The 25,882-nt window shown below is 42.7% G+C and overlaps 2 protein-coding genes across 2 annotated transcripts in view; one reads left to right on the top strand and one right to left on the bottom strand.

Moving 5' to 3' along the window:
- Nucleotides 1-25,882, bottom strand: part of cntnap2a (contactin associated protein 2a) — a gene marked incomplete at its 5' end in the record, with an annotated part of 287,541 nt that overhangs the window by 212,569 nt on the left and 49,090 nt on the right. The gene's annotated exons all lie outside the window — the stretch shown is intronic.
- LOC306794401 (tripartite motif-containing protein 16-like) lies at nt 13,241-15,920 on the top strand. Its single transcript, XM_079292452.1, has one exon. The coding sequence runs from the start codon at nt 13,256-13,258 to the stop codon at nt 14,933-14,935; it is 1,680 nt and encodes a 559-aa protein (XP_079148578.1). The 5' UTR covers nt 13,241-13,255; the 3' UTR covers nt 14,936-15,920.

Below are 25,882 nucleotides of genomic sequence, written 5' to 3'. Positions count from 1 at the left end.
ATGCTGCATTTTCAACTGTGACGAGTATTGCACAATTTACATCACATCATCATTTGTCTCTATAGCGAGGGGATGTTGTGTTTGATTATTTCCCCTAGATTCAGTTTCACAAAGAGAATTCTTCACAGAGGGTGGGATGGCAAAGTAAATGCACTTAAAGCTCAGAACGGCGGTGCCACTGATCGTGCCATTGCTGTTTCATTCCCTTTCAAAATACATTTTGAGGCTCAGGTGTCCGTCCAATTAAGCACCATCCGTTACCAGTCGACTATTACTCGCTGGGCTCTTGTTGTCAAAGCAGTCCTAAGTAACACATAATGATGTTCTAGAATACGATGGATGGAAAAAGCACTCATTTTCACAGCGCTACTTACCAACAGCATTAATTTTAGCTCCAAAGTACAACAAGCTGATTTGTTTTAAAAGATCCTTTTTGTATCACATTGACTATCCGGCATTTAGTCACATTGTCAATCCTGGTTACGAGAGTTGCAGTGGTGTTAAACGGTTATTACACATTTTGGAGGAGTGAAAACTTGTGTTAGACTTAAGAACAATCAAATGAACGGGTCGGATATATACGTATATATTGCAGTATAACCACCCAATACATGATGTCAGGGTCAGAATGGTATCTTTTGTTTCTGCCTTTTTTTTATTATTTGCCCTTTTTGTCCTTAAGCTCTTTAAGGTAAGAAACAGACCTTGGGCATGAACACACCCACTCATTGTGCATTCCTCCCTCCTTACAAACTCAAGCTTTCTCTCCTACACTGATTTCATCTTTGTCCCCTTTTTTTGGTCACTCGTACTCTTCAAACTCTCCGTAAAATTGCTAATGATAGCAACAGCCTTGAGCAGACTTCCCAATGACAGAACTAATGAGAGGACTACTGCAACGATAGCCCGCGTCAGTGTTGGTGCAGTTATATTTGCATTATGTATTATGTATTCATTTTTGTGCTCCGACGGGTTTTCTGTTCACCTGTGCGCTTTCTCCTCTGGAGCATGTTTAGCCTTTTCCCACCTTTTCCCACTCACTGTCTGTCACATTTCCTTGTTCCCTTCTTCTGTCCTTCACACTCCAGCAAGGTGATGGATCTAATGAAGGACGAGCGTGTCCCAAGGAACAGGATGACCATTACCAGCTGTACTCCTCATTTCTCTCACTATCTTTTTCTGTGGCCGTCTTGCACTTACTGCAATATTCTCGCCAGCCACTTCTCTTACCCCTCCTTCCTTCTTTCAGTCCGTCATTCCCTCTCTCACCTCCTCATGCCTAATTCCACCTTCCACCAGCTGTTGGTGTCTCCTACTAGCTGTCATGTTGACGTGGACGGACAAGGAACCTTTCGTCTCACACCTTGCAAATGTGGCTCATTAAAGGAGGGTGGGATAGGGGTGGGGAGGGTGACAGGATCCAGCGTCAAGCTGCTCCGTTTGCCTGAGTTTTTTCACTAATGAGTTGCTGACAAGCCAATGCCCGGAACGTCCCTACAAGGTGGTCATAAATGTATAATGGCATTAAGAAGTGCTTGACAAGCTCAAGTTGTTTCACGGTACATGGTGGACATGAGTTGAGACAAGGCGATGAATACGATTAATAACTTGAGGAAGTCGAATCAAAGACGAGGGTTTCAAGTGGTGACAAATACAACTCATACCTGCTCTGTGCAGCCAGACGCTGGCACATTCACAGTTGCAGGTACAAAAACAAATGTGTGCCAAGTGATGAAATCTGGACAGATGTGACAAGCACATACAAAGGCATCAACGCTCTCACACGCATCTGCCACAACACAAAAAAATTATCAATTTAAGGCCATCTGCGTTACTCTCCTTTCTGCCAAATTTCAAAGAAACTGGCAATTAACTTAGAAACACCTTGGACTGACAGAGCACAGACAATAGCAATGTGCAGACACATAAAGGCCAATCCAGATCCTGAAATAGCAGTTTAACACCAATTTGTCACTCGTGCCTGTAGAACTCATGATTACGAAAGAAGAAGATATAATATATGCTGTCCAATGCCCACATCAAACAAAGAGCTCAAGCTAAACTGTTCCCGTATGACCTCAGCAACAGTGCGACAAATTACCCGGAATGAACGATGAATGGAGGACGAAAAAACAAAGAGAGAAAAAGACAGACATATTTGACCGGAAAGAGAGTGAGAATTGAGAGAAGAGCAAGAAAGCGCCTGTTCAAAGTTAACCATGCGCTCCCACATCGCCACATCGAAAAGAGAGACCACGACACAGCACAGAACAAAAAATGAGCTGCCAGCTAGCCTTCCAATATAACAGTAACACGCTATTTCATCTCCTCTTTATCAAGTTAAAGCCATCAAACCCCTATTTAATGTGGATTTACCTCCAGCTTGTCAGAAGCAATCATACTGATGTAATCTGTTTATTTAGCCCGTACAAACTAAATATTATGACTAGAATTTTCTTCGGAGGGATATGAAGCCACTATTGCAAAAACATCATTCGAAAACATCATTCGTTTGTCAGTGTCAAAAGTCAAAAGCAGTTCATGGTTTGAAAAGATATCAAATGAAAGACACATTTGATATCATTAAGACAGGTGGGCACACACACACAGACACCAACATTTTCACACAATCAATAAGAGACTTACCTGTAGATGTCAGTGGAGGGTTTGCCAACAGAGAGCATGCAGAAGGAAAGAGAGTTCTTTTAGGACAAAATGTTACAAACTATGGCATCGCTCTAAACACATTACACATCAGGATCTTGAACCATCATTTATTATTCTGGCACTTATTTACTATAATGACGTATATCTTGAGTAATCATGTCCACATTTATCTTCCAAACATCTGAGTTCTTTGACATAAATTGCAGGAATGCAGTTTATAATTACTTTAGTTTCTCCCCAAAGTCATCGAGTTTGTACCTCACTTGATTCATTGTACAAAGGACTAGAACAATGTACAATTATTTAAAAATATTGGAAGCTCAACATCCCACATCCACTTTCAGTCAGACAGGTGTTACAACCAATTTAATTTTCAATTGCGAGATATTGTGTTATTGCGGCTGAAGAACAAAAGATTTCCAAATGTCATACTCAATGTTACACAGGGGCTCTTTTATATCCCCTGGTCCTGGTTCCTCTAATCCTATTTAACCCATGTAAGGATCTATTAAATCAAAAAGAGCCGTTGGCCAGGTCAGGTCATAACATTTCACGTGGTCAATTTCAATCACATCAACATACTTTTTTTTTTTTTTACAAACTTTCAATAGTTGGGGACGAATTCTGATGCAGTTGCTACATATTTCTTGTGATTTTTGTCAAGACTCTTTCTGCACAAGACCATGTACTTTATGCAGTGTGTTGCCATGACAATGTACTCATTAACAGCTGCTAAGCTTCATTACTTCCTGGTCATCAGCCGGCGACACTGATCCCACACAGGGACAGGAGTACAGTATGCAGCCACAAGCTCTCTCACACACACACACACACACACACACACACACACACACACACACACACAGAGCTTTGTGAGGACAAATGAAAACAGACACATGGCAACTGGTCTTCCTCAGCTCCCATCTCACATTGTCAAAGATTGTGTGCATCTGAACGTGGATTTGTGTGTGTGGCATGCAGGGCAGTATGGACTAGCTGCTAAGGTGGAGTATGATTAGCCAAACACGAAGCACTATCTAGCTCCTCCATCCATCAATGAGATGCACAGCCTGATCTCCAGCACACAAACAAAACACACTTATAGTACACACACACTCAGTAAAGTCATTCTGCTGAGAGAAATTACAGAAAGTGTCTGTGCATTGCATTGCAGTAACCTAGTTAACATTAAACCAGGGATTACATACAACGGACCAATAATTCTACCCACTACCTTACATGTTCATCGAAGCCTGGCAAATATTACTGTAAGTGTTTGTTTTAGGGAACATTTTGTCTTCATTTTAGTCAGACGTTGGATTGAATTACGTATTCGCATTTTCTTTTGATCGCAACTGCGGTCTCCACTATCCTTTCATATTTGATGTATTTGTCATGCACACGTGGTTTTGTAAAACAACAGTTAGAAAGCGTGCATGCATTTATAGATAGATAGAGATGTGTGAATCAGGTTTCTCTTAACACCCTATCCCAATTAAGAAACCTGGGTTTCTCCTCTACCTTATGTTGAATAAGTCAGGTTACTGCAGAGGGCTGACAATAACCAGGTTACCTCAACGTAGGTAAACACAGTCAATAAGCATCACACAGGCCTCTCAAATGTTGACAACTAACACCAGAATAGGGAAAGATGACATACAGTACTTGTAGCACCTACAAGTACTTTAGAGGTGTTGTATCATATGCACAATCAGCTCTGACCCTACACTGACAACTAGATATTATTAGATTAGACCTGTATTTATCTCTTGCTTTGTGCTTTTTTTAAGGTTACTAGTTCAGCATAGCGTTACAAATGAAAGCATGTAGAAATGTATATGGTTGTAAGGGTAGGGAGGAAGATATTTAAAAAAAACAATAGAAAACAGGAAATACTAAGCAGCCATCTACAACTTGCTAGGACAAAAAGACAATTTACATAAAATATGACATTGCTGCATCAACACTAAAAGGTGAATCAGGGCTCCTCCACTGTGGTTGAGGGCGGTGATCTCTCTCAGGATGTGTCCTATTATTTTTGCTGATGATGAGTTATCAGGCTCTTTGTAGACCGACTGTGACCGATTGTGTCGTCTGGGACAAAGAAGGGCATCTTCTACATCTACTACCTGAACGGTCTACCGGTTGGAACAAGGTGTGGACCCTGTCACAGCCACTGACCTGCAAAACTGAAACTCACGCGCAGTGGTTCAACCAATCAAACTGGAGGACACACCTCCTCTCCTTCCTAAAGGACCAATTAAGGAGACAGCATCTTCCCACTCGGCAGTTTTCAATTGTTCCTCTCAGGCCAATTCCAGAAAAATCCAAAATGCTCAGGAGTAGAATATAAATAAACTTATTATCATACTGGGACAGGTAAGATTTGTTATAGTTTTGAAGATTTCCCAATAATTCCATTTATAGTAAAACAAATAAACAAATCCTCTAAAATGATCTCATCACATGAAACTAATTTTAAAGTAATAACATGTCATCTTGTTCGTCACAGGTAAACACTATCTCCACAAATGTGTGCAAGCTACCCTTGCTGCACACTGACTAAATATGTATCATGCTGAGAGACTAAACTATACCATTGGCAATTTTGATTAAGTGTGTGTGTGTGTGTGTGTGTGTGTGTGTGTGTGTGTGTGTGTGTGTGTGTGTGTGTGTGTGTGTGTGTGTGTGTGTAAGAGACAGAAAGAGGGAGAACATGCAAGAGTCACAGGTTATGGTGGAAGCGCTGTGTTCAATTAATTACTTTTCCATGCCACCCCTTCCTCTCTGCCCTTGGCACAGACTCAGTTTGACAAGGGATGGATGGATGGATGGATGGATGGAGAGAGAGAGATGGATAGAGGGGTGAGCAGAGGGATGGCCTCTTATTCCCAATGCTGTGTCAGCTCTGCCATCCACTCATCAAAACCGCTGACACACTGCTGACGTCCCTCTCCTACATAGTCTCCTATGTCCATCCATCCATGTCATCTATCTATCTATCCACCTCAGTATTGTAACAGAAAAAAGGGAATCTTCACAAGCAGGCACATTTAACACATAGCTTGGAGCTTCAATGGGAAAGCACTCGGTATCAGAGAATACCCACAAACATGCACCGCACGCCTAACACATGCGACACACACACACACATTATGGATCTGTTGCTCTCCCCCAGACAAGGATTATCGTACCTCTTCATTCTGAAAAACAGAGAGGGTTTTAGACAGATGGCTGTATATACACGCAAAGTGAACGAGGACAGTCCGAGCCTCAAACTAAATATGAGACCCACACAGAACATTAAGTGCTCGTGGGGAAAACACACTCCAAATGACAACTTTAAGTGCTATATAAAGTGCTTTGGAAAAACAAGAGCATTGTGAAATGAGTCACTGCAGACAGTAGCTCTCTGCTAGAGAGAAAGAGAAAAACTGCACTCTGCTTTAAGCAGAAACTAAATGACCCGACTTAAACAAACAAAAAAATCACTTTTCTCTGTCATCTATAACATCTGTCTGTCTGTCTGAACTTCACACCTGCCTCCCGGCTCTTCTGTACATCTTTGTGCAAGTTGGTTTCCCAACCTCCTCCCCTTTCCTCATTTAGCACTCCATTATTCTGCACATACCTGCCTGTGCTTGAGACCAGTCATCTGTATCTGTCAACAAGCCTCTGTGTCTTATACATGATGATCTTAAGTCCCCACGTCTCCAGAAAGTAGAAGCTACCCAAACAAGAACAAAATACAAAGAATAGAGCTCACGTTTCCATCCCGTCTGAAAGCTACCTCCCCATACACACAAACAGATTTTCAAGTTAAGTTACCTGTTACTAACACTCAGCAGTTTGTAACATAATTAACAGCTATGTGTTGCTTTTAATTAGCTCTAGGAGGGCAACAAGACAGCTCTATAAGCTCACAAATTATGCTATAATATTATGAAGATGTGAGTTTCTGCTTACACATAAAGTACACACACGTACACACATACTCATGTTATATCTATATTTGAGGTTACAGCTCATGTTTGAAACCTGTGTAAATATAAAAGTTGAATATTGTCCATATAGGCCTGAACCCTCAGCAGCTTTAGTACAATTAAAAAGGGAATAGCACAAAACTCATGCCAATTAATCAAATGGGAAACACCCAAAATATCCCCATGAAGTAGACTAACACCACAATGTCCTGGTTACTCTGTAAAATCCACAGAACAACTGCTGTCAACACGTTTCATAGGAACTGTGTCTTCTTTACAAAGTTGTTCCAATGGGCCATCTTACATCCAGTGTAAGTGTCACTGCTCGTTCCAGACAGACACAGTTGTCATCGTCACGCACAGCGCCCATGTTGTGTGAGTAGTAAATGTGTGCCCACGGGTGTAATTGGTCTTAAAAATGTGGTGTGGATCGGCGCATTCTTGTTAAATTGCTATCTTGGGGCAGCTGAAAGCAATTGCACCATTAATCAACAAAAACCTGGTCAATGGAGCAGTGTTTCCCAAAGGTGCGTTATTAAGATAGTAAGATGCAAATATAGTTTGATGCAATCATTCATAATTATAATTAATAATTACATTTCTTCTATTGCATTATTTTAAATGCATTGAGAAAAGATAGATACATCTAGAACTTGTTTTAATCAAATGAGAAATTCTGCTTGAATCCATATTTGTTGGCAATTAGACATTTTTGCTGCAGAACACTGCTTGCTCCTTCAATTTGCCACGGCAACGTTGAAATAGCTCGGCGCAGGTGCACCTGGATATTAAACTGAAAGGGAGAGACACTCTGGTTGGTGTTATTCATGTTGTGCCCGAAACACAACTGTGATTAATTAAGAGACTCAACACAACCCCTTACTTAGCGCCTTACTTTGAGCACAGATTATGCATTATTTACCGAGCAAAACCGGAGTTGGACACACAATTAATGCAATTAAGACCATGCGCTATAGATCGTTTGAATAAGGCCCAATGCCGCTAATGACTGTGGATTATCTCGGGTAAGCTCCCCCATATTTCGATGCTTGTGTAAGTTAATGCTCTACTTCCTCCTGTATTCTGATTGTATGCAAAGTTCGCCAGAGATCCTATGATCCATGTCAAACACCTGGCTGCTGGCAGGTTTATCGTATTTTGGATTCAAACCAGCAACCTTTATGTCAGTGCACAGTCTCACACTCTCAGTGCAGTATTGTGTCTGGCAGGCAACTTTCTCCAGAAGAAAGAAAGACCATGAACTCACCTCAGGCAGGGAGTAGCATTCAGGTACAAGGATGCCAGCAGCATAAACATGGCAACACACACACACACACACACACGTATGTATATGGACTCAGACACCGGAGCACGCATAGATGCACTGGCAGGGAAATCCACATACAAAGACGGAACCTTGGCTACCTTTCATTTTCTCACTCATATAGAAACACATAAAGACACACACACCTGGCCAGATGCACACATGCATATGCCTGCATGGCTGTAAACCATACAAACATAAAAAGGCAAGAATGCCTGTTTAGCAGTCAGTCCATACTGTGCTGGGAGTCTCTTACTTTCCACATGACCTTTTGTCACTTTGCCAGTGACATTTTAAATATGCTCTCGCTCACCTTTGTCAGCAGCCTCGTCTGCTGGGTGCCAAACAAAGCAGGGCTGCTGAGTAAAATACAAAGAGGAAGAGTAGGAGAAGACAGAGGATGGAGAAACTGAGAGAGATAAATAAAGTACCCAAATGAGAGGCGGGGGTTACGACACAGATAAAGACAGGTGGAAAGGTTCAGCAGATGAGAGCGAGTGAGCTGAGGTGGAATGTGAGGAGGCAGAAACCGAAAGGAGAGACAGCTCAGGAGGAGAGAGACCACGAAGTAGACAGATAACTATTAAGTGAAACGTACATGTAGGAAAAGATGGGGTGAAAAAAAAAGTGATGAATCGCAAGAAAAGAGCGAAATGGCAAAAGGTGGGGAAAAGATAAAAAGAGAGACGGCAAGAGGCGGGGGACGATGACATGAAGTTGCCAAGAGCAGAAACTCAGAAAAGGGCAAGGGTGCGGAGAGAAAGAAGAGGCCTGAGTGCTTGAAAAAAAAAGAAATTGTGTAAGTGGGTGAAAATAAAAGACAGAGGTATGAGGTGTGCCGCTCTGGAAATTACAGCCGTCTCTGGTGGAAATGTCACAGATATGTGAGGGCCCACTTGATAACATGTAAGTCCGATTGGATCTCCAGCCAGAAGGTAGTAGGATCAATAGAGTCTTAGCACTAATAGGGACCCCTCTCCCGTATTAATAAGATACGCTAGCGCCAGCAGCACTCACTGACATAAAAGACTCCTCCACTCTTTTCTTCTCTTGTATGCCGGAAAGATCACCATGGGGTCACCGTCCTTTATCTTAAGTCTCTGATCATGGATTCCCTGTGGAAGTGTGACACATGAAACAGATTTTGATATCTGGATTTAAAAAGGAATCACAAAAATGGCACTAAAGTAAAGAATGTGTACAAGCCTACATTTTATATCAAGTGGCATCCGTTTAAATGTAGAGGCAGCGTATTGATGGAGTTCACCGGTGGGTTTTAATCTTCAAGGGCACGTCCTCCCTTTGTCAGCTCGTTAGACGCAGGTGGAAAGAGGTTTTAAGAGGAAGAATGGGAATTATAAAGGTCGCGGGTGGGTCCATTCCTCTGTTTTGTCACTCTGTCACTACCCGCGGGCAAGTTGACATTTTAATAAAATGTTCAAAAGGACAATTAACGCATCAGGGGCGAGACATGCTAAGCTTAGTCGCCTCAATCATCAGCATTAATGTGCGGCTCTTCAGAAGTGCGCACATGTTTCCGTGTTCTGGTAGGTCAGCTGTTATTCTATTCTTTTGTGAGAATTGACATTTAAATCAGAAACACTCTGATGTGGACAGAAGTGGCCTGGGTACTGTCCAGATAAGAGTGTTTCTGAAGACGACTCAAGCGTTGACACATAAAAGCTCAACATGGGTTCTGTTAACAAGAGGATATAGAGACTTTGATCAGTTTGCGCTGAAACTTTGGTCGTTTCAGTTTCAAACCTCGTCATGTTCGATGAATCAAGGTGGCAGTTTAAGTCTCCTGTCTCCATCTTTACACTCCATGAGATTAAACACCAAACCAAAATCTGAGGGATCTAAGAGGACACATCTACACGCACACACCTGCATTACCATATGAATGATCCACACAAATTCACTTGGGAACACCGATCAGGCAGTGATATTCATACAGTAGAAGGGTATTCATCATCAACAGCATAAGTAACTAACTTCATTTTCCCTCATGGGTCAACGCAGCAGAAGATTTTCTTCTAACAGCAATGAAAGGATGATTGCACACAGTCACACACGTGAATGAACCGATGCCGCACACAGGCATTATGGCTATAGCTTGCATGCCTGCACAGATACAGACACACACCCAATATTCACAGTTTTGCACATGCACACGACTACAGAGTAGAAGAAACACCTCCGGCAGTCCAGAGGGGGAGCCGGTAATGAGAGAGGGAGCAGGGGGACAGAAGTTTGGAGTGTGTGAAGCGAGCAAAGTTGGTTTCCCGCTTCTGAGGCTGCAGAGCCCACACGAGGAACGAGGTTGTGCCACTAACAGTAAAGCTCTGAAGGAAATGTCAAATCACTGGTGTTTGAAGCTGGGGATGTATGTATAGCTATGCGCACAAATGAGAGCGTGTGCACGTGGTCACGTCGGACAGCGAGACAGTTAACTAGAACGAAATCCCGTCATTACATGCACGACAATGTATGTCTGTGTGTGTTTGTGTGCCTGTGTGAGCGTGTTTGTGCATGATTTGCGCCGACAGTGCACACGAGAGTGCAAGTGGGTGATCTTAGCGCATGATTTGATCAAAGGCCCTTTGATCGTGTGGGGACTTGGTCCAGTACCAAATACTGTATATGGGTTTTCTTCATGGCCATACAAGCACTCGCTCACACACGCGTGCACGAGCACTAAAGCAACGGGATAATGGCAGAGCAATAACACTGGGGGGGGGGGGGGGGGGGGGGGCATGTAATGGCAGCTCAATTTAATCCTGTGACAGCTCCCAACTCAAGTGGCGAAAATCAGTCAATGCAAATGGTGCTGAGATTGCCACGGTCAAATGTAAATGGCTGGCAGAGTGATGTGGCACGTTGGGCTATTGTCTCTTTCTTCCTGTCTCATTCAGTCTATGTTGAGTCCAGTCGGTAGCATATCAAGTATTTCATTTGTTTGTGCATCCAACTTACAGCCAAATGATTATATATCTCATGAGATGGTAAGTCTGAAAAGCGTGTGTTTCTATGATTATTGTGACATGCGGACAGCTTTTTCCTTCAGATATTGATGTCCCCTTTGTCTTCCCTTGTGGCGCGAGTACATGTTTATCCTCAGTCTACATGCAGTATCCAAAAAGGTGAAATGTTCACCTTGACACCTCTTTCCTCAACAATACTTTTTTTTTAATATATCCGTTTGTCTCCCGACCCATTTGTATTGCCACCCACACACATCCCAGGCTGTAGAAACACAAAGTGAACTATCTCGACCATTATTTCCCCACTCTCACAAGCACTTTTACACAAATAGCATTCCTCCATTTCTTTAATTAAGAGGGCCTTTTTCTCTCTTTTCTCTCCTTCTGTCAACGTCATCGACAAAGTCTTTTACCATTGAAGGCGATGCCATGTTATGTGTACAGCGGCCGACAGCGGATTACAGTCGTGATTCATTTACAAATTTAAAAAAAAGGAGCTGTGATCCGTCAGTTGCTGGACAAAATCAGACACTTCAAGCGCCGCGCTGGCAAGTTGTTTTACTAAAGCCCCTTTGAGACAGGATTAATAATCCAGGGGGCAGTGGGTAGTACAATGTTTGCTATGATCCTCTGTAACTAAAATCATTATTATAAATACATTTCAGTCTAACAGAAGAAATTTAGATTCTAAAGGAAAACACAAAAGTATTTAATTTAATGTACATTACATATTTGGAAATGGATTACAACTGGCTCTTTCTGAATGTTGATATGTGTGTACAGTAGTTAGAAGACTGGAGAACATTTTAAAAATGGTTACGTATCTAGGTTTGAGGGAAAAATTCTTATAATATGTAGGATCTTATTTTGTTTTCAAAACAAAGTGCACTGCCCTCTTCCATCTCTTATATGCGTTCCTCAAACACTGATGTCTGTGTAGTCAGTGTGCAGCATCGGAGGCCGAGACCTCCCGCTGGCTTACAGATTCAGCTGACAGCAGATAGCAGAGGGCAGTGGAAGCAAAGTGAGACTGCGAGGCAAGTGTCAATGTGTGGCCCTGGTGGTTCAACATGCTTTTTGGTAGTTCAACATGCTTTTAACGTGTGGGGAAGAGTCGGCACCAGAGGACGAGCACAGCGGCTTTCATCTGGAAAAGTGAGCGCAGCAGCGCGAGCATGGCAGGCCGAGGGTCCGTACGGAAAACGTGTCCACAAAACAAGTGAAGACACCGTTTTCTCCACATTCTCTTCACAAGCACACACAACAAAGCACATAAACACGAAATGCACTCACATTCACTCACATTCTTAAGTGATATATTATGCATAAACCCCACGCATTCTTTATTCATTGGGCTGTGATGAATATTCCATGAGAAGATAAAAAAGGGGGTTTGCACTGCTACTCCACCTCGATGATGTAATTCACCGACACCAAATGGCCCAATAAACACCACATACTGACATCAGCACTACCAGCATGCCTGTACGTACGGGATCTGTGAATGCTGGCTCTCTCCTCACATCTGCATGTCGACCTTCATCTTGGAGTGCCAAAACAAGGGCATTTTCATTGCCTGCTGTACGTTTGCCTTTATCTATAAAGTCAACTTACCCTCTTGAATGCGTTTTGGAGAAAGGCACTCAAACCAATTTCAATGGTTTGTCTCAAGAAATGTGCAAGGCTAACAGGCCATTTGAGGATTTGTTGAGGCTTGGTGATTCATGCATATGACTAGCATTAAGCTAAGTGGCATGCAAGTATATATGAGAGAAAGGTATTATACGACAATTTAAATGTTTCATATTAGTTTCATTTGATCACTCTTTTGTCAGCTGTTTTTAAGCAGTAAAAGAACACTGAACAGAATTAGTCCTTTGATGGCTTCATGTTTGTCTATAACTCGTCCTCTGAGGAGACAAGAAATATTTAACAACGACAGAAATGAAACGTTTTCTAAAGTGGAGCAGGTTTTAACCCAGACTCTGCTTGTGAATGAGGAAGCAAAGTTCACATTCACAGCGCTGCTCCTCTTCCTGGAATGAAGCACAGCTTGATCACCCCTCCTTCTTCCTCCTGCTCTCAAACACAGCCGCCTCCGCTCTGCCCACATGTTTCCTTGTTCCCTCCCCTTCAGATCTACAGTTTTAAAGATGGGTGTAACCAACATGGTGGTGCAGCGACAGAGCTGACAGCCTCCATTCACTGAACAAACACATGTTGTTCAGATCTGAAGTCAAAGCAGAGTCGCTTCTAGTGAAACGAAACTCAGACAGTCGTCGTCACTGAGAGGTGAAATGGCGCAGAAAGGAGTTCAGCTGGATCGGGAAGCCTTCTCTTGTTCCATCTGTCTGGATCTACTGAAGGATCCGGTGACTATTCCCTGTGGACACAGCTACTGCATGAACTGTATTAAAACACACTGGGATGTAGAGGATGGGAAGAAACTCCACAGCTGCCCTCAGTGTCGGCAGACCTTCACACCGAGGCCTCTCCTGCTGAAAAGCACCATGTTAGCAGTTTTAGTGGAGGAGCTGAAGAAGACTGGACTCCAAGCTGCTCCTGCTGATCACTGCTATGCTGGACCTGAAGATGTGTCCTGTGATGTCTGCACTGGGAGGAAACGGAAAGCCATCAAGTCCTGTCTGGTCTGTCTGGTCTCTTTCTGTGAGAAACACCTCCAGCCTCATTCTGAATCCCCTGCCTATGAGAAACACAAGCTGGTGGACCCCTCCAAGAAGCTCCAGGAGAACATCTGCTCTCGTCACGATGAGGTGATGAAGATGTTCTGCCGTACTGATCAGCAGTGTATCTGTTACCTCTGCTCTGTGGATGAACACAAAGGCCACGACACAGTCTCAGCTGCAGCAGAAAGGACTGAGAGGCAGAGAGAGCTGGAGGTGAGTCGACTAAACATCCAGCAGAGAATCCAGGACAGAGAGAAAGACGTGAAGCTGCTTCAGCAGGAGGTGGAGGCCGTCAATCGCTCCGCCGACGAAGCGGTGAAGGACAGCGAGAAGATCTTCACCGAGCTGATCCGTCTCATGGAGAAAAGAAGCTCCGATGTGAAGCAGCAGGTCAGATCCCAGCAGAAAAGTGAAGTGAGTCGAGTCAAAGAGCTTCAGGAGAAGCTGGAGCAGGAGATCTCTGAGCTGAAGAGGAGAGACGCTGAGCTGAAGCTGCTCTCACACACAGAGGATCACAACCAGTTTCTACACAACTACCCCTCACTGCCACCACTCAGAGAAGCTACAGACTCGTCCGCCATCCACATCCGTCCTCTGAGCTACTTTGAGGACGTGACGGCGGCTGTGTCAGAAGTCAGAGATAAACTACAGGACGTTCTGAGAGAGAAGAGGACAAACGTCTCACTGGCAGTGACTGAATTGGACGTTTTACTGTCACATTCACAAGCAGAGCCCAAGACCAGAGCTGAGTTCTTAAGATATTCAAGTGAAATCACACTGGATCCAAACACAGCACACACATATCTGTTATTATCTGAGGGGAACAGAAAAGCAACAGTAATGAGAGAAGAACAGTCTTATTCTAGTCACCCAGACAGATTCACTACATGTTGTCAGGTCCTGAGTAGAGAGAGTCTGACTGGACGTTGTTACTGGGAGGTGGAGAGGAGAGGAAGAGGAGTTGATGTAGCAGTCGCATACAAGAATACCAGCAGAACAGGGCGCTGGAATGAATGTAGATTAGGAACAAATGACAAGTCTTGGGCGTTACGTTGTAACGAAAACAGTTTTACATTTTGGTACAACAAGATCCAAACTCCCGTCTCTGGTCCTCAGTCCTCCAGAGTAGGAGTGTACCTGGATCACAGAGCAGGTATTCTGTCTTTCTACAGCGTCTCTGAAACCATGACTCTCCTCCACAGAGTCCAGACCACATTCACTCAGCCTCTCTATGCTGGACTTCTGAGTCATGATTTTGGAGACACTGCTGAGTTCTGTAAACTAAAATAGACAAAAGTGATTTAAGGAACAGCAAATTCATTTTTGTGTTTTAATCCTGAAACTCATTTTGTCTCCATCATTGTCGCTTCATTGCTGATTTTTCTTCACCTGTCAATCAAACATTGACGGCGGTCTTTGACGTCTTCTCATTAGTGTAAATGTTTGAGTGTCTTTAGGTGGAGCTCCTTCCTGTGTCTGTTCAGCCATGGAGGCTGTCACTGCTCATGATGATCTCTGTTGACCTGAACTGAGTCTTTAGGTTTTTCACACTCCGTATCAAAGCACCTTGATCCTTCCTTTCACTTATAATCCTATAACACCGTTTTTTTGTTACAGGGTGAATATTCTCATATGCTCGTGTGCACGGTGCACACAGCGGCCTACATATATGCCAATACTGTGCATATGTCGTTACATTCATTTGAAGAAAGTACCTATCGTCAAGGCTGTGTACTCTCACACGTAAAGCTTCTGTTAAAATGTTTAAAAGGACATGCTGCTCAAGGCTTTCTGCACATACTTTGAGTGATTGCAGAGCAGCAGCAGATCCACCAGAGCAGCTGTGGCAAATGTAAGGTTCCACTCAGCAAAACTTATTTTGCTCAGACAATATTTTCAGTGAAAGGAACAAAGTCCTGGAACTCGCTTCCTGATCACTTTGAGTTTGTTGCCTATTTCAGCACTTTTAAGAGCGCTACTAAATCCTGGTTCATTAAGCAACAAACCTCCACATGTATTTTTATTGTGTGCTTCATTGTATCTCGCTGTATTCGGTTCATCTACTTATGACCGCACTGTGCTCATCTCCTAGAGTCATAAAAGCCCTTCCAGGGATGGGTGTTACCAACAGCAATGCAGTATTGCGTCCGCAATATACACTTTGATACCAACATCTTATAGCCTTATTATGTCTTCATCTTTTCCATGTATATTGTATCAAATAAAAAATAGATACTGTGTATGTGTTTGTGTAACAAAGAGAGAGAGCGTCAGAGGGAGACCTTTAAACTTTTAAAATTGAGCTTGAGGGAAAATAAAAACAAATCATTGAGATACACACAATGTATGAAAGTAAAGGGCCTAAAATTCCAAACATCTTGAAGGTGCAAGATCCAAGGATGTCAATAGTCTGTGAGTGGCTCTCAACAAGTTGACAGTGAGCAGGCAGCTCACGGCGCTTCTGCTGCGATGCCGTCAGTCGGCATTATCAGCTGTGTGACCCACTGTATGAGAGCAGTAAAGAGCATCGACTGTGAGCTGACCAGTGCTTTACATAGCAAATAGTCGTTTGCAGCTATATTAATGTTCACAATGTTAAATAAAGCTCCTTTAACTTCCCTCTCCTTGGCCCGAACTTCTTCACTAACTCCCCAGATTCAACCTCACCTTGAAAAAAAGACATTTGGCTGGTGAACACATGCAAAAGTGAGAGGATGCATCAAATGAATTGCCACATTTGGCTTCAATCACCAAACTTTTTCCCCCACAGGGCACTGTTAATACAACTGGTGAGAAATGCCCCATGACTGGACGCAAGGCATGTATTCTAGCAGATTACTTCTCGTTTTGTTGAATTTGAAATAAGTGTCTGCTGCCACCTTGACTTAGAATGTGCCCGCAGCATTCAATTCAACTCCAGTCTGAGAAGATGCCAGAGTTGATTTATTTTGGCTTTACTCTCCGTTCCCCACACACTTCACCAACAAACTCTCCCAATAAATGCAATCTGCGTGTTACTCACAAACAACCTCTTAACTCACACGAGACACATGCACACTCAAAAAGCTTTTTACTTTCCATGCCCTTCATATTCATGCTTTTAGAAGTACAAACAGACGCCTGCTCTCATAAGTGTGCGAGTTTCACAGAGCTGAGAGCAATGGAGGAGCTAAGGAGATTTCTCAAGTATGATGTGTGCGCTGAGAAAGACGGAAGACAAAGAGAGGGAAAGAGTGTTACAAAGAGTGAGAAAGAGACCAACGGCAGGTCACGTTTTGTTTCCAAAGCGAGGTGTTAAAGACTTTGTGTAAAAGTTAATGGAAAGTGGCAGCACACACACACACCTTAGAGGAAAGATACAGCACAATAAAACAGCATGATTACACGCATCAGAGTATGTGGCCGTTTCCTCTCCCATTGATCCTCCATTGCGAAGTTAACACTGGTATTGATTACAAATTTAGACTTGTTCTGCCTGAGCTGTGCATATCCACCTCTTATCGATACAGGTCAAGAGGCTGCTCTATCATTCATATTCCGTTTCAGTCAATGGAACAAGGGCCACTTCCTTTCATCTACTCCCGTCCTTTGCCTTAAGATGTCATACACAAAGCAAGACTGCGTATCTGTGTTGACACATGAAATGCTTTAAAGTTGATCTTTCCTGCCAGGTATCAGTCTGTGTTTCAAACTTTGAAATGTTCCTCTGCACGTGCAATTTTAATCTCACTCTGTTAATGGGAGCCAAATGTTGCATAAAGTTACTGTGTTGTACTTTGCAAACGATTAGAATTACTCAAAGCAAAAGGCTGACATTTTGATGAGAGATGAGATGAGAAGATCAATCCCGCTCTCTCTATGTGATAGATAGCTGCAGCTATCTTGGCTATAAGCTTACAGACCAGAGACATGAGGAAACAGCTAGCCTGCCTGTGTCAAAGGGTAACACAATCTGCCTTCCAGCACATCCAAAACTGACAGATTAACATTTTACATCGTGTTTGTTTAATCAAAACAAGTAAGAAAAACAGTGTGACAGTGTATAAAAGTAATGGTTTCACAGGGTTAGGTGCCAGACTATGTCTTGGCCAGGAGCAGTAATCCCCGTTTCCAGTCTTTGTGCTAAATCAAGCTAACCGGCTGCTTGCAGTAGCTTAGAGAGTTGTATCAATATTCTCAAATAACTCTCAGCAAGAAAACGAATAAGCACTTTCTTTTACAAAGGTCGAACTATTCCTTCAATCTTTCTGAAGTGTTGTAACGTTTATATACGCTTTGGGGTAAACACTAAATCGGTTACATCCCAAACGATTTAAACCCTGCACCACTATAAACACTGCACGTCTGTGGTGCTCAGTGGCGGAGTACACCACTGAGTGTTTGCATGGCGTCCTGCCCACATGACGTGGATGAATGGGTGCACTGTCCTGCTGTAAGACGCTCCCCTCCCTCTGCAATCCAAGAAGATAATTGAGTGGTAATCGAGTGTAACTTCAGAGCGGGAAAAAAAACATCATCAGCAAATGAAAACAAAAAACATCAGGCGCCTGTTCAACATTCAACAGATGCAGCAGTCAGCTGCCAGTGTCCATCATGGGGTTGTGTATTCTCTCTGGCTAAAGCCGATATGACAATCGTAGTGTACGCTGCCATCATTCACTCCCCCTCTTTTCCTCCCTCTGCTCTCCTCGATTCTTTAGAGTCATCTGTCTTCCTCCTTCCTTGTATATCTTTCTATCATCACTGTGATATCCTTTCTTTGCGTTCTTCTACCCCAAATTGTCCAGATTCAAGTCCTCTGCCTCCAATTTGCCTCTGTAACCGGATTCTCTCAGTTGTTCTTACTCATCAGTCTCTTTCTTTCGCCCCCTCCTCCCATTTCTGTATGCAGGTCACCATGGCTGTGGGTGAAGCAGCACAACAGTACAGGAGAGAGCAAAAAAAAAAAAGAGAAAGCGACACAATGAATAGTAATATATCGGAGGAGGAAGAGGAGGAAGAAATAGCTTCTTTCCAGCTCTCTCTCTCCTTGTATTGCTCTCCATTGCCCAGCAGGATTACACATAATGTATGCATACCCACAGAGTTGCTCTGAGACAACAGGCCAGAGATACAGACAGAGAAAGAGACAGATGGATAGAGATACAGAGAGGGTGAGGGAAAAAAGTCAGACAAGAAGAAACAGGGTTCAGTTCACTCATATAGTTCCTACAAAGTTAGTTGGTGTAAGAGGAAAATTCTCTTTTCTGAAGCATTATTATTTCCTGTATTTATTCTGCTCCATTCATCCCGTACACACACACTGTCCTCTTATAAATATGAAAGTAGGATAGCAAATGCTGTGGGAATTCACCTTATTCTTTGAAGTAGGGTGCATTGCATCACATTTTTATTTTACTTTTGTTTTAGAGCAAAGGAGAGATTATTTTTGCCTTGCATCACCAGCTTCATCATCCTCTTCTGACCAAAACCAGTTTGGAGCACGAGGACCACCATTCCATTAGGATGTCATTTTTCTCCCAGAAGAAATCCCACTGCAAACTGACTGAAGAGTTCCTGTAGTGGTTCTGAGTCTGACAGTTATATTAATACGCTGTCTCGCTAACGAATACCCTCTTTGATCTGCTTCACAAAAGAGATCTGCAGAAGTCTCCCCAGAGCTGAAGATGCTATCAATCCTCTTATTGCACAACACTGAGGCGATCAAAGATCTTAATTGTGTTTCTTTCAGGTGCAATCTCTGGGACGGAGGGAGAATATTTGAGTTTGAGTCCGAATTTTGATCAGTATGACATTATTTTCTCTCCCATCCTTTCTGTCTCGGTGTTGTTTTCTGTCAAGAAATGATGAATACTAAATAGACGTTATTTGTGGTGCAACTTCAGTCAGCTTGTTTTCATTTTAAATACATCTTTGATGTTTCATATGCACAATATATATTGGATTTTCTTTCAAATAATGCATCAAATATTCTCCAGGGGATTGCGCTCCCTTTGGGGAAAGAATGCAATCATACTTTCAGTGGTAATATTCAGTGTGTTACTGTGGTTGTGTTAGTTCAATTAAATGTTATTATTGATATGAATGTTAAAAACTGAAACCATAATTTGCTGACAGCACTGATCAATCTCAGAAACCCCTTTCCCTCACGTGCTTGCATCTCATGGTTCCCCAAAAACAGCAGCGAACCAGCGAACAGATACTGAGCCCGTCTCTGGTTTTCAGCTTAACAAAGAGATATCAGTTTTATCTTGTTCCACCTCAACTAGACTATTAACAATGCATTCCTGAGCACAGCAATTCATCGATTAAACGATTGTTTACACAATCCTGTTGTGTCCAAATCAGACAAGAATATTTGTTCATATATCCCCACAGCAGAAAGCAGTTGCAGCCAGAAACAGCAGGAACAGGCTGATACATTTCACATGCAAACTTTTGACCCGGTTGTTGTAGTTTAAAAATGAATCAAGATTCTGGAAACGGCACAACCCATTTCTCATCTAACATGTTCAAAAAGAAAACTAGTGGACTATTCACATTGAAGAAAAAAAGTTTCTGACCAAGCTGCATTCTTTTTGAAGAACCTCTCGGCCTAGAGTATACGCTGACACTCAAAAGTTGGCTGTGAGATTCAGAGATATCTACAGAAGTCCACTATCTTGACGTCAAGACATCATGACAGTGAGATGAGAATCAAGGATTCAACACGTGCAGACATTTTACAATTCATAAATACCCCTCAGTGACTTTAGTCTACTTTGAAGTCATAATGTAAGCAACCTGTTGCTTCTTCAACCCTGATATTGCCCTAAATGGCAACACCATCATGCTTTATGCAAGTGAATGTTTAAACCACTTTTTTTTAATAATGTTTGCTCCATGGGAAATCAACCTGTTCTCACTTCTAGTGCGTCAAATATTGCAGTTTGGTCAGCGCTCGTCACAGGACTTTCACCCAGGAGACCGCTGTTCATGTTCCGTGTAAAATTAAAAGTAAATGTTGACATGTTGTCGTTAGTCACGTGAGTTGATTGCCACTTGCTAGAAACACAAGTCAACCTTAATGAGTGGTTTTGTGGCCTAAACCTAAACCTGGGAAACAAAGTTTCCATTGAAAAGACACTTATGTATGTAACCAGTGTTTATTGACATGCCGACCCTGACCCTGAAACTAACGCCAGAGGGTTGTGTAGAACATAACAGTTTGAAGCTTAGGAGCAATAAGCTGTGCTATTTTGAAACATTGGGGTGAAAATGTGTTGGGAAAATAAAGATAACTTGTAATGTATTATACTGTCATGTTAAAACAGTTAATAGGAAATTGTGAGAGCAAACATTGCAAGGAAAGTATTAATCTGAATAAGTGATAATGGAAAAAAAAGAATTTCACATTTTTCAGAAATCTTTCAGAAATTCTATATGTGGAGCAGCCTGCCGTGTTGCTCAGAACACTTTTAAAAATGTTGATGTAAATGTTTGACCTTGCTTGTGTGGCCATAAAATCAATACAGACAGGGTTGCAACTACATATGGTATTCTGTTTCTCTTTCTACATTGGCTTGGGGAGATATATATAGAAGAAGAATATGGCACGTAAAAACAAACACTCGCACAGACACAATCTTTGAATCATCAGAAGAACCGGCTAGCAGTGAAACAGTGTCGACACGATCAGAATGGAAAGCCAGGTTGAGAGCCCTCTATCCAACTGTCTGGTAGAAATGATAATAACACCACAGTATTTGGGTCGCGAGGAAGACTCAGACAGACTCGGGGTGAAGAGGGCACACCTACTTCATGAAGACTATTCTTCAAAGTTTGACAGCTGCAGCCAACTTCAGTTTAACGGTTTCTTCATTTTTCCACAATAACTGAATAAGGCTGCAGTCTCTAGTGTCTATATGTGTGCACAGGCAATAGCTATTTGAGGTGGGATGAGGGTACGTGCTTGTTAGCAAAAATGGCCAAGATGCCCCTCGTCCCCTAGTAGCAAGATAAAGGACCACTGCTCTGAAATATCAGTAGCCTAAATGTGCTGTGTATTGATAAATCCATGACGCTATCCGTGGTGCTGAAGTAGCAGGCAGACTTGTAATTGCGACTGTGAGTTCTGCCTTTGTGTCAGTTTTGTCGATGATCTATTATCTATCTATTCTCTTAACTATATAGCATGGGGGGGGGGGGCAGGCGGTTGCTCGTCGAGCGTGAGCAAAATGAACCAGGTCCATCTGCCCCGTTAAATATTAAGACATTGCATACTGTGCATCGGTGATAAAGAATGTGAGATGCGAGATTTGTTCGAGATTATCCTCTGATGAGTTCTGACATACGAGTGTGTGCGCGAGTGTGTCTCTTTGTACCGCCCTCCACCCGCAGGCTTACAGTCAATCCCACTTTGGCAGAGTAATGGCCCAGGTCTCGATTGAAGTTACCCTTCATTAGTAGGAGAACAACGTTAAAGCAGGGATAGTTCGGATGAAAGTATTACGCTGTAATTCAGAGGGGCTGAGTTCTATATCAAGTCCTGTATGAGGGAATGGGCCCAATGGTTTAAATTGCTGGAAAAGTACAGCTATGATTCACTCTTCAAAAGACTCTGATTCTCCCCTGGCCTTTCTGCTTAGATGTGTTGAACTCTCTTTAGATCGAGGCTGTACATCCCAGATACACTTTCCAACCCTAATTTCAGCCCTATGCCAACCTGAGATCCCTCTCTCATCTCGACCTCTGTGCTCTTGCGCAAATTTAAACAGGCTGATGGAAATTGCTTGACACACTGGAGGTGGAAGTTACCTAAACATCATATAAAGGGTACTACAAGTTTATTGTTTTTTTATAAATTTATGAATGCCATATTTGATCAAAAACGTTCTCTTGAGCTCTTTCCTTCAGTGTATGCAGCTGTATTGTGTGCTGCAGTGACAATCCTTGAACCTTATTTTGAAGGGAGTGTCAAAATGTGCAAGTGCAGCGATGTTTGGCAGCAAGGCGACACATTAATAGGGCAGCTTTTCAGGTACGGGCAAAGGTGTCCTTGGTAAAGCCATTAAGGTGGATGTATTTTATGGCTGACCATGTGCTCTGGCCTCCTTATAGAAGAGGACAAAGAAAAAGACACCTTTACCAGAACCAATAAAGTTTCACGAAATATCCATTTTCAGCATGATGTTCTTGATGGCAAGTGGAGCAACCGTTCACTCTTTGCAGGGTTTCTGCAATAATGCTTGTCAGAAGCTCCACGCAGGGCAGAGCAATTATAACTAGTTGCTGTTTTAGTGAGAAAGGAGACCGAAGAGTATTTCCACATAAGAATCCTAACCTGTGGCCTCTTGTTTTGGACTACATTCCCCCTCCGGACATGCAACCTTGTGAAATCATAACCACCCCAAGAAGTCAACCAAGACTAAAGAACTAAGCAAATGCTATTTTCTGATTAATCTACCATCAAGGTTTGAAAGTCTTAACTGTGCCAATTAGACATGGTCTTCCTTCCAATGGGGAAGCACCTTTAAGGCCAGCGGCTGCTCATCAAGGCTTCCCCCTGCTGTGAATGTGGAGCTGCAAAGACATTGGGTTACATAAAGCATGATGCAAGCCCCCTGCAAATGGATATTAAGAATCCCGTGTGCCTTGTGGTGAAGAAGGGACGATGCTATTGTACATGTGTGTGTGTTGTAGGGTGCAGAGGGGGTCTCGGTGGGGAAGGGAATGAAAGATCGGGGAAAGCATGCGACAGGAAATAAACAAACCAAGAAAAACCAGAGTTAGAAACAAACAGAGAGAGAAACAAGTTTATATAAAGTCAAAGGGCTTTCCTCTAAACTCATAACCCTCTTTCCACCTTTCTCTTCATCATCTCTCAATCTCTGGGCCTTTCTCTCCATCTCTTATTCAATCTCTCAATCTGTCCATCTCTATCTCTTTACCTCTATCAACATCTACATCTTAATGTCTTTGCCTTTCATCTTTTGGTGCATCTTTCTCCATCTCTGTGTCAATCCTCACAGCTGTTCTCTTCCGTAAACCAATTAAATGTTGTCTGCAATTACCCTTCACTTAGCACCTCCTGGTCTCAAACAGCTTTGTGTGTGTGTGTGTGTGTGTGTGTGTGTGTGTGTGTGTGTGTGTGTGTGTGTGTGTGTGTGTGTGTGTGTGTGTGTGTGTGCGTGCGTGTGTTACTGTGGGTAAATGTTTTTAGTTTTTTCCTTCAAGAATTTTGATTTATTTTCTTTTGCACTCCGAACCTCTTGCAATCATCACCACTTGCACAAAGGTACACACCTGCAGAGGTACGAGAAACCCTTCTATTAATTTCCAGCGCCTTTTTCTTCCCCGGGACTTTTTATTGTCTTTGAATGGAGAAATGAAAGCAGCAGCCTTCACCGTTGATATAAATAATGAACATGGCTCCTGCTGTAACAATGCTCAAAATGCCTTCTTCCTGAGTGGTCCTATAGAGAGGTGCCAATAGGGTATATTAACCTTCTGTATGTGAGTTGCAGGTGTTTAAATCATTTGAACCACTCCAGCTATTTTGGCATTCTACGGCATCACACACCTCAACTTGTCTCAAGGAACTTCACAGAGCAAACCAGCATACCAAAAATTGTCTGTGATGTTGATCGTTGACACATATCCAGGCGGCTGCGCTGTGCATTTTAATTGGGCGCCACTGTAACTACTTCTGTGTGTCGACATTTCGTCTCTTTGGAACGCTGCACCACCACTCTGAGACCCTTTGGGAAGAATGAGAAAATGGGGAAGAGAGGGGGGAGAAATGAATAAAGATGGAGACGAGGTGTGAGAATGCAATTATGTGAGAAACGTGTGACAGAGGCTGAATGAGCCTTTAGTGAACAGCTGAGGAGCTCTCCATGGTGCTGAAATGTAAAGTTATGGAGAAGGAAATTGAAGATGTCACTGGACATGAAAATGAGATTTCTATTTCACTATTTACCTGACAAAATGATTGATTCGGTGCCAAAATAATCGGTAGACTAACCAATAATGAAAATGTATTTTAGTTGTAGCCCTAAAGCAAGTGAGTGAGTGTCTCACTTTTCATCTCAAGAGCATAAGCAAACAAAAAAACATCTGCAGCAAAATGCTATGCACTATGCACAGTTGGATGACAAGACTCTCGAATCAACAACATTGCTGGCACTTCTGTTGCATCCATAAACTTTATGCAATACACAGAAAGTAAATAATGTCTTTCATTTGTCATTTTGTCATAATGTAGGCTTCATATTACAATTATATTTCAATCTGTATTGATACCTTGACTGCTTTCGATGAGAGCCAAACTCCAAAGTACATGATAATAGTATTGCAGGATTTATCTTGGGGGGGAAAAAAAAATTGTTGGTTGGATTGTAAAAATGGACTTCACTGTGTCCACATCTACTTTTTAGTAAGTGTACGATACAATCTGTATCATGTCTTCAGATCAGACCTCCAGACATGACAGTCATGGTGATGCTATGTGATTGTATGAGAAATCTGGAGAGAGCTCTACTGAGAATAAAGGCTTACAGGCCATTTAATATGATGACACAGGACTGTCTACATGTGACACCGCGTCCCTTCTTCTCGCCGACTCATTTTCTGACTCCTCTCTTTTCTCTCCCTTCCGCATACTTTCTACTGTACCCTGCTTTGTGTCACTGTCAATGTTTTTATTTCCCTGCTCACTTTGTCTGTTCCTCCTGCCTCTCAAGCAGAGCATATCCTCTAAAAAGTGATGAAGAGTCTCGACAGTAGTAATGACATCTCTGACTCATTTCATCTAAATAGGGCACCTCCTGAGATCCAGCCGAGGTTGCGTGTGTACAAACACACATCTGCATGCAGGTGTGTGTTTATCTGCATAAATGTGTGCATGCATCTGCATGTCAGTGCAAAGCGGATGTGCATACAGGAAGTGAGCAGCACAGGTTTCTGTGTGAGCGTGGACGCACTGTTGGTGTGTGCGTGCTGCTGAGAGTGTGTTGGTTTAACAGGAGAGGTGGTAAGCAGAGAGATCCAGGGAGAACCGAGGAGGGTATCCATGCAGCAAATTAAACTGTCCATCATTAAGGATGGATTTAGAAAGCCTGACCTATTTACAGAACAGGAGCGAACACGGACACACCCACATGCATGATGATGTCACACTTTAGAAACTGGTAAACCTGCTCCCCCACCTCTTAAACACACACCTACGAACACACACCCCCCAACTTCTCACACATC

This window comes from Melanostigma gelatinosum (genome assembly GCF_949748355.1).
Source record: "Melanostigma gelatinosum genome assembly, chromosome: 20".
NCBI classification, from domain to species: Eukaryota; Metazoa; Chordata; class Actinopteri; order Perciformes; family Zoarcidae; genus Melanostigma; species Melanostigma gelatinosum.
This window is presented reverse-complemented; position numbering and strand designations above follow the sequence as displayed.

Coding starts and splice junctions, on each gene's coding strand:
- LOC306794401 (XM_079292452.1), top strand. CDS start 13,256: ATGGCGCAGAAAGGAGTTCAGCTGGATCGGGAAGCCTTCTCTTGTTCC.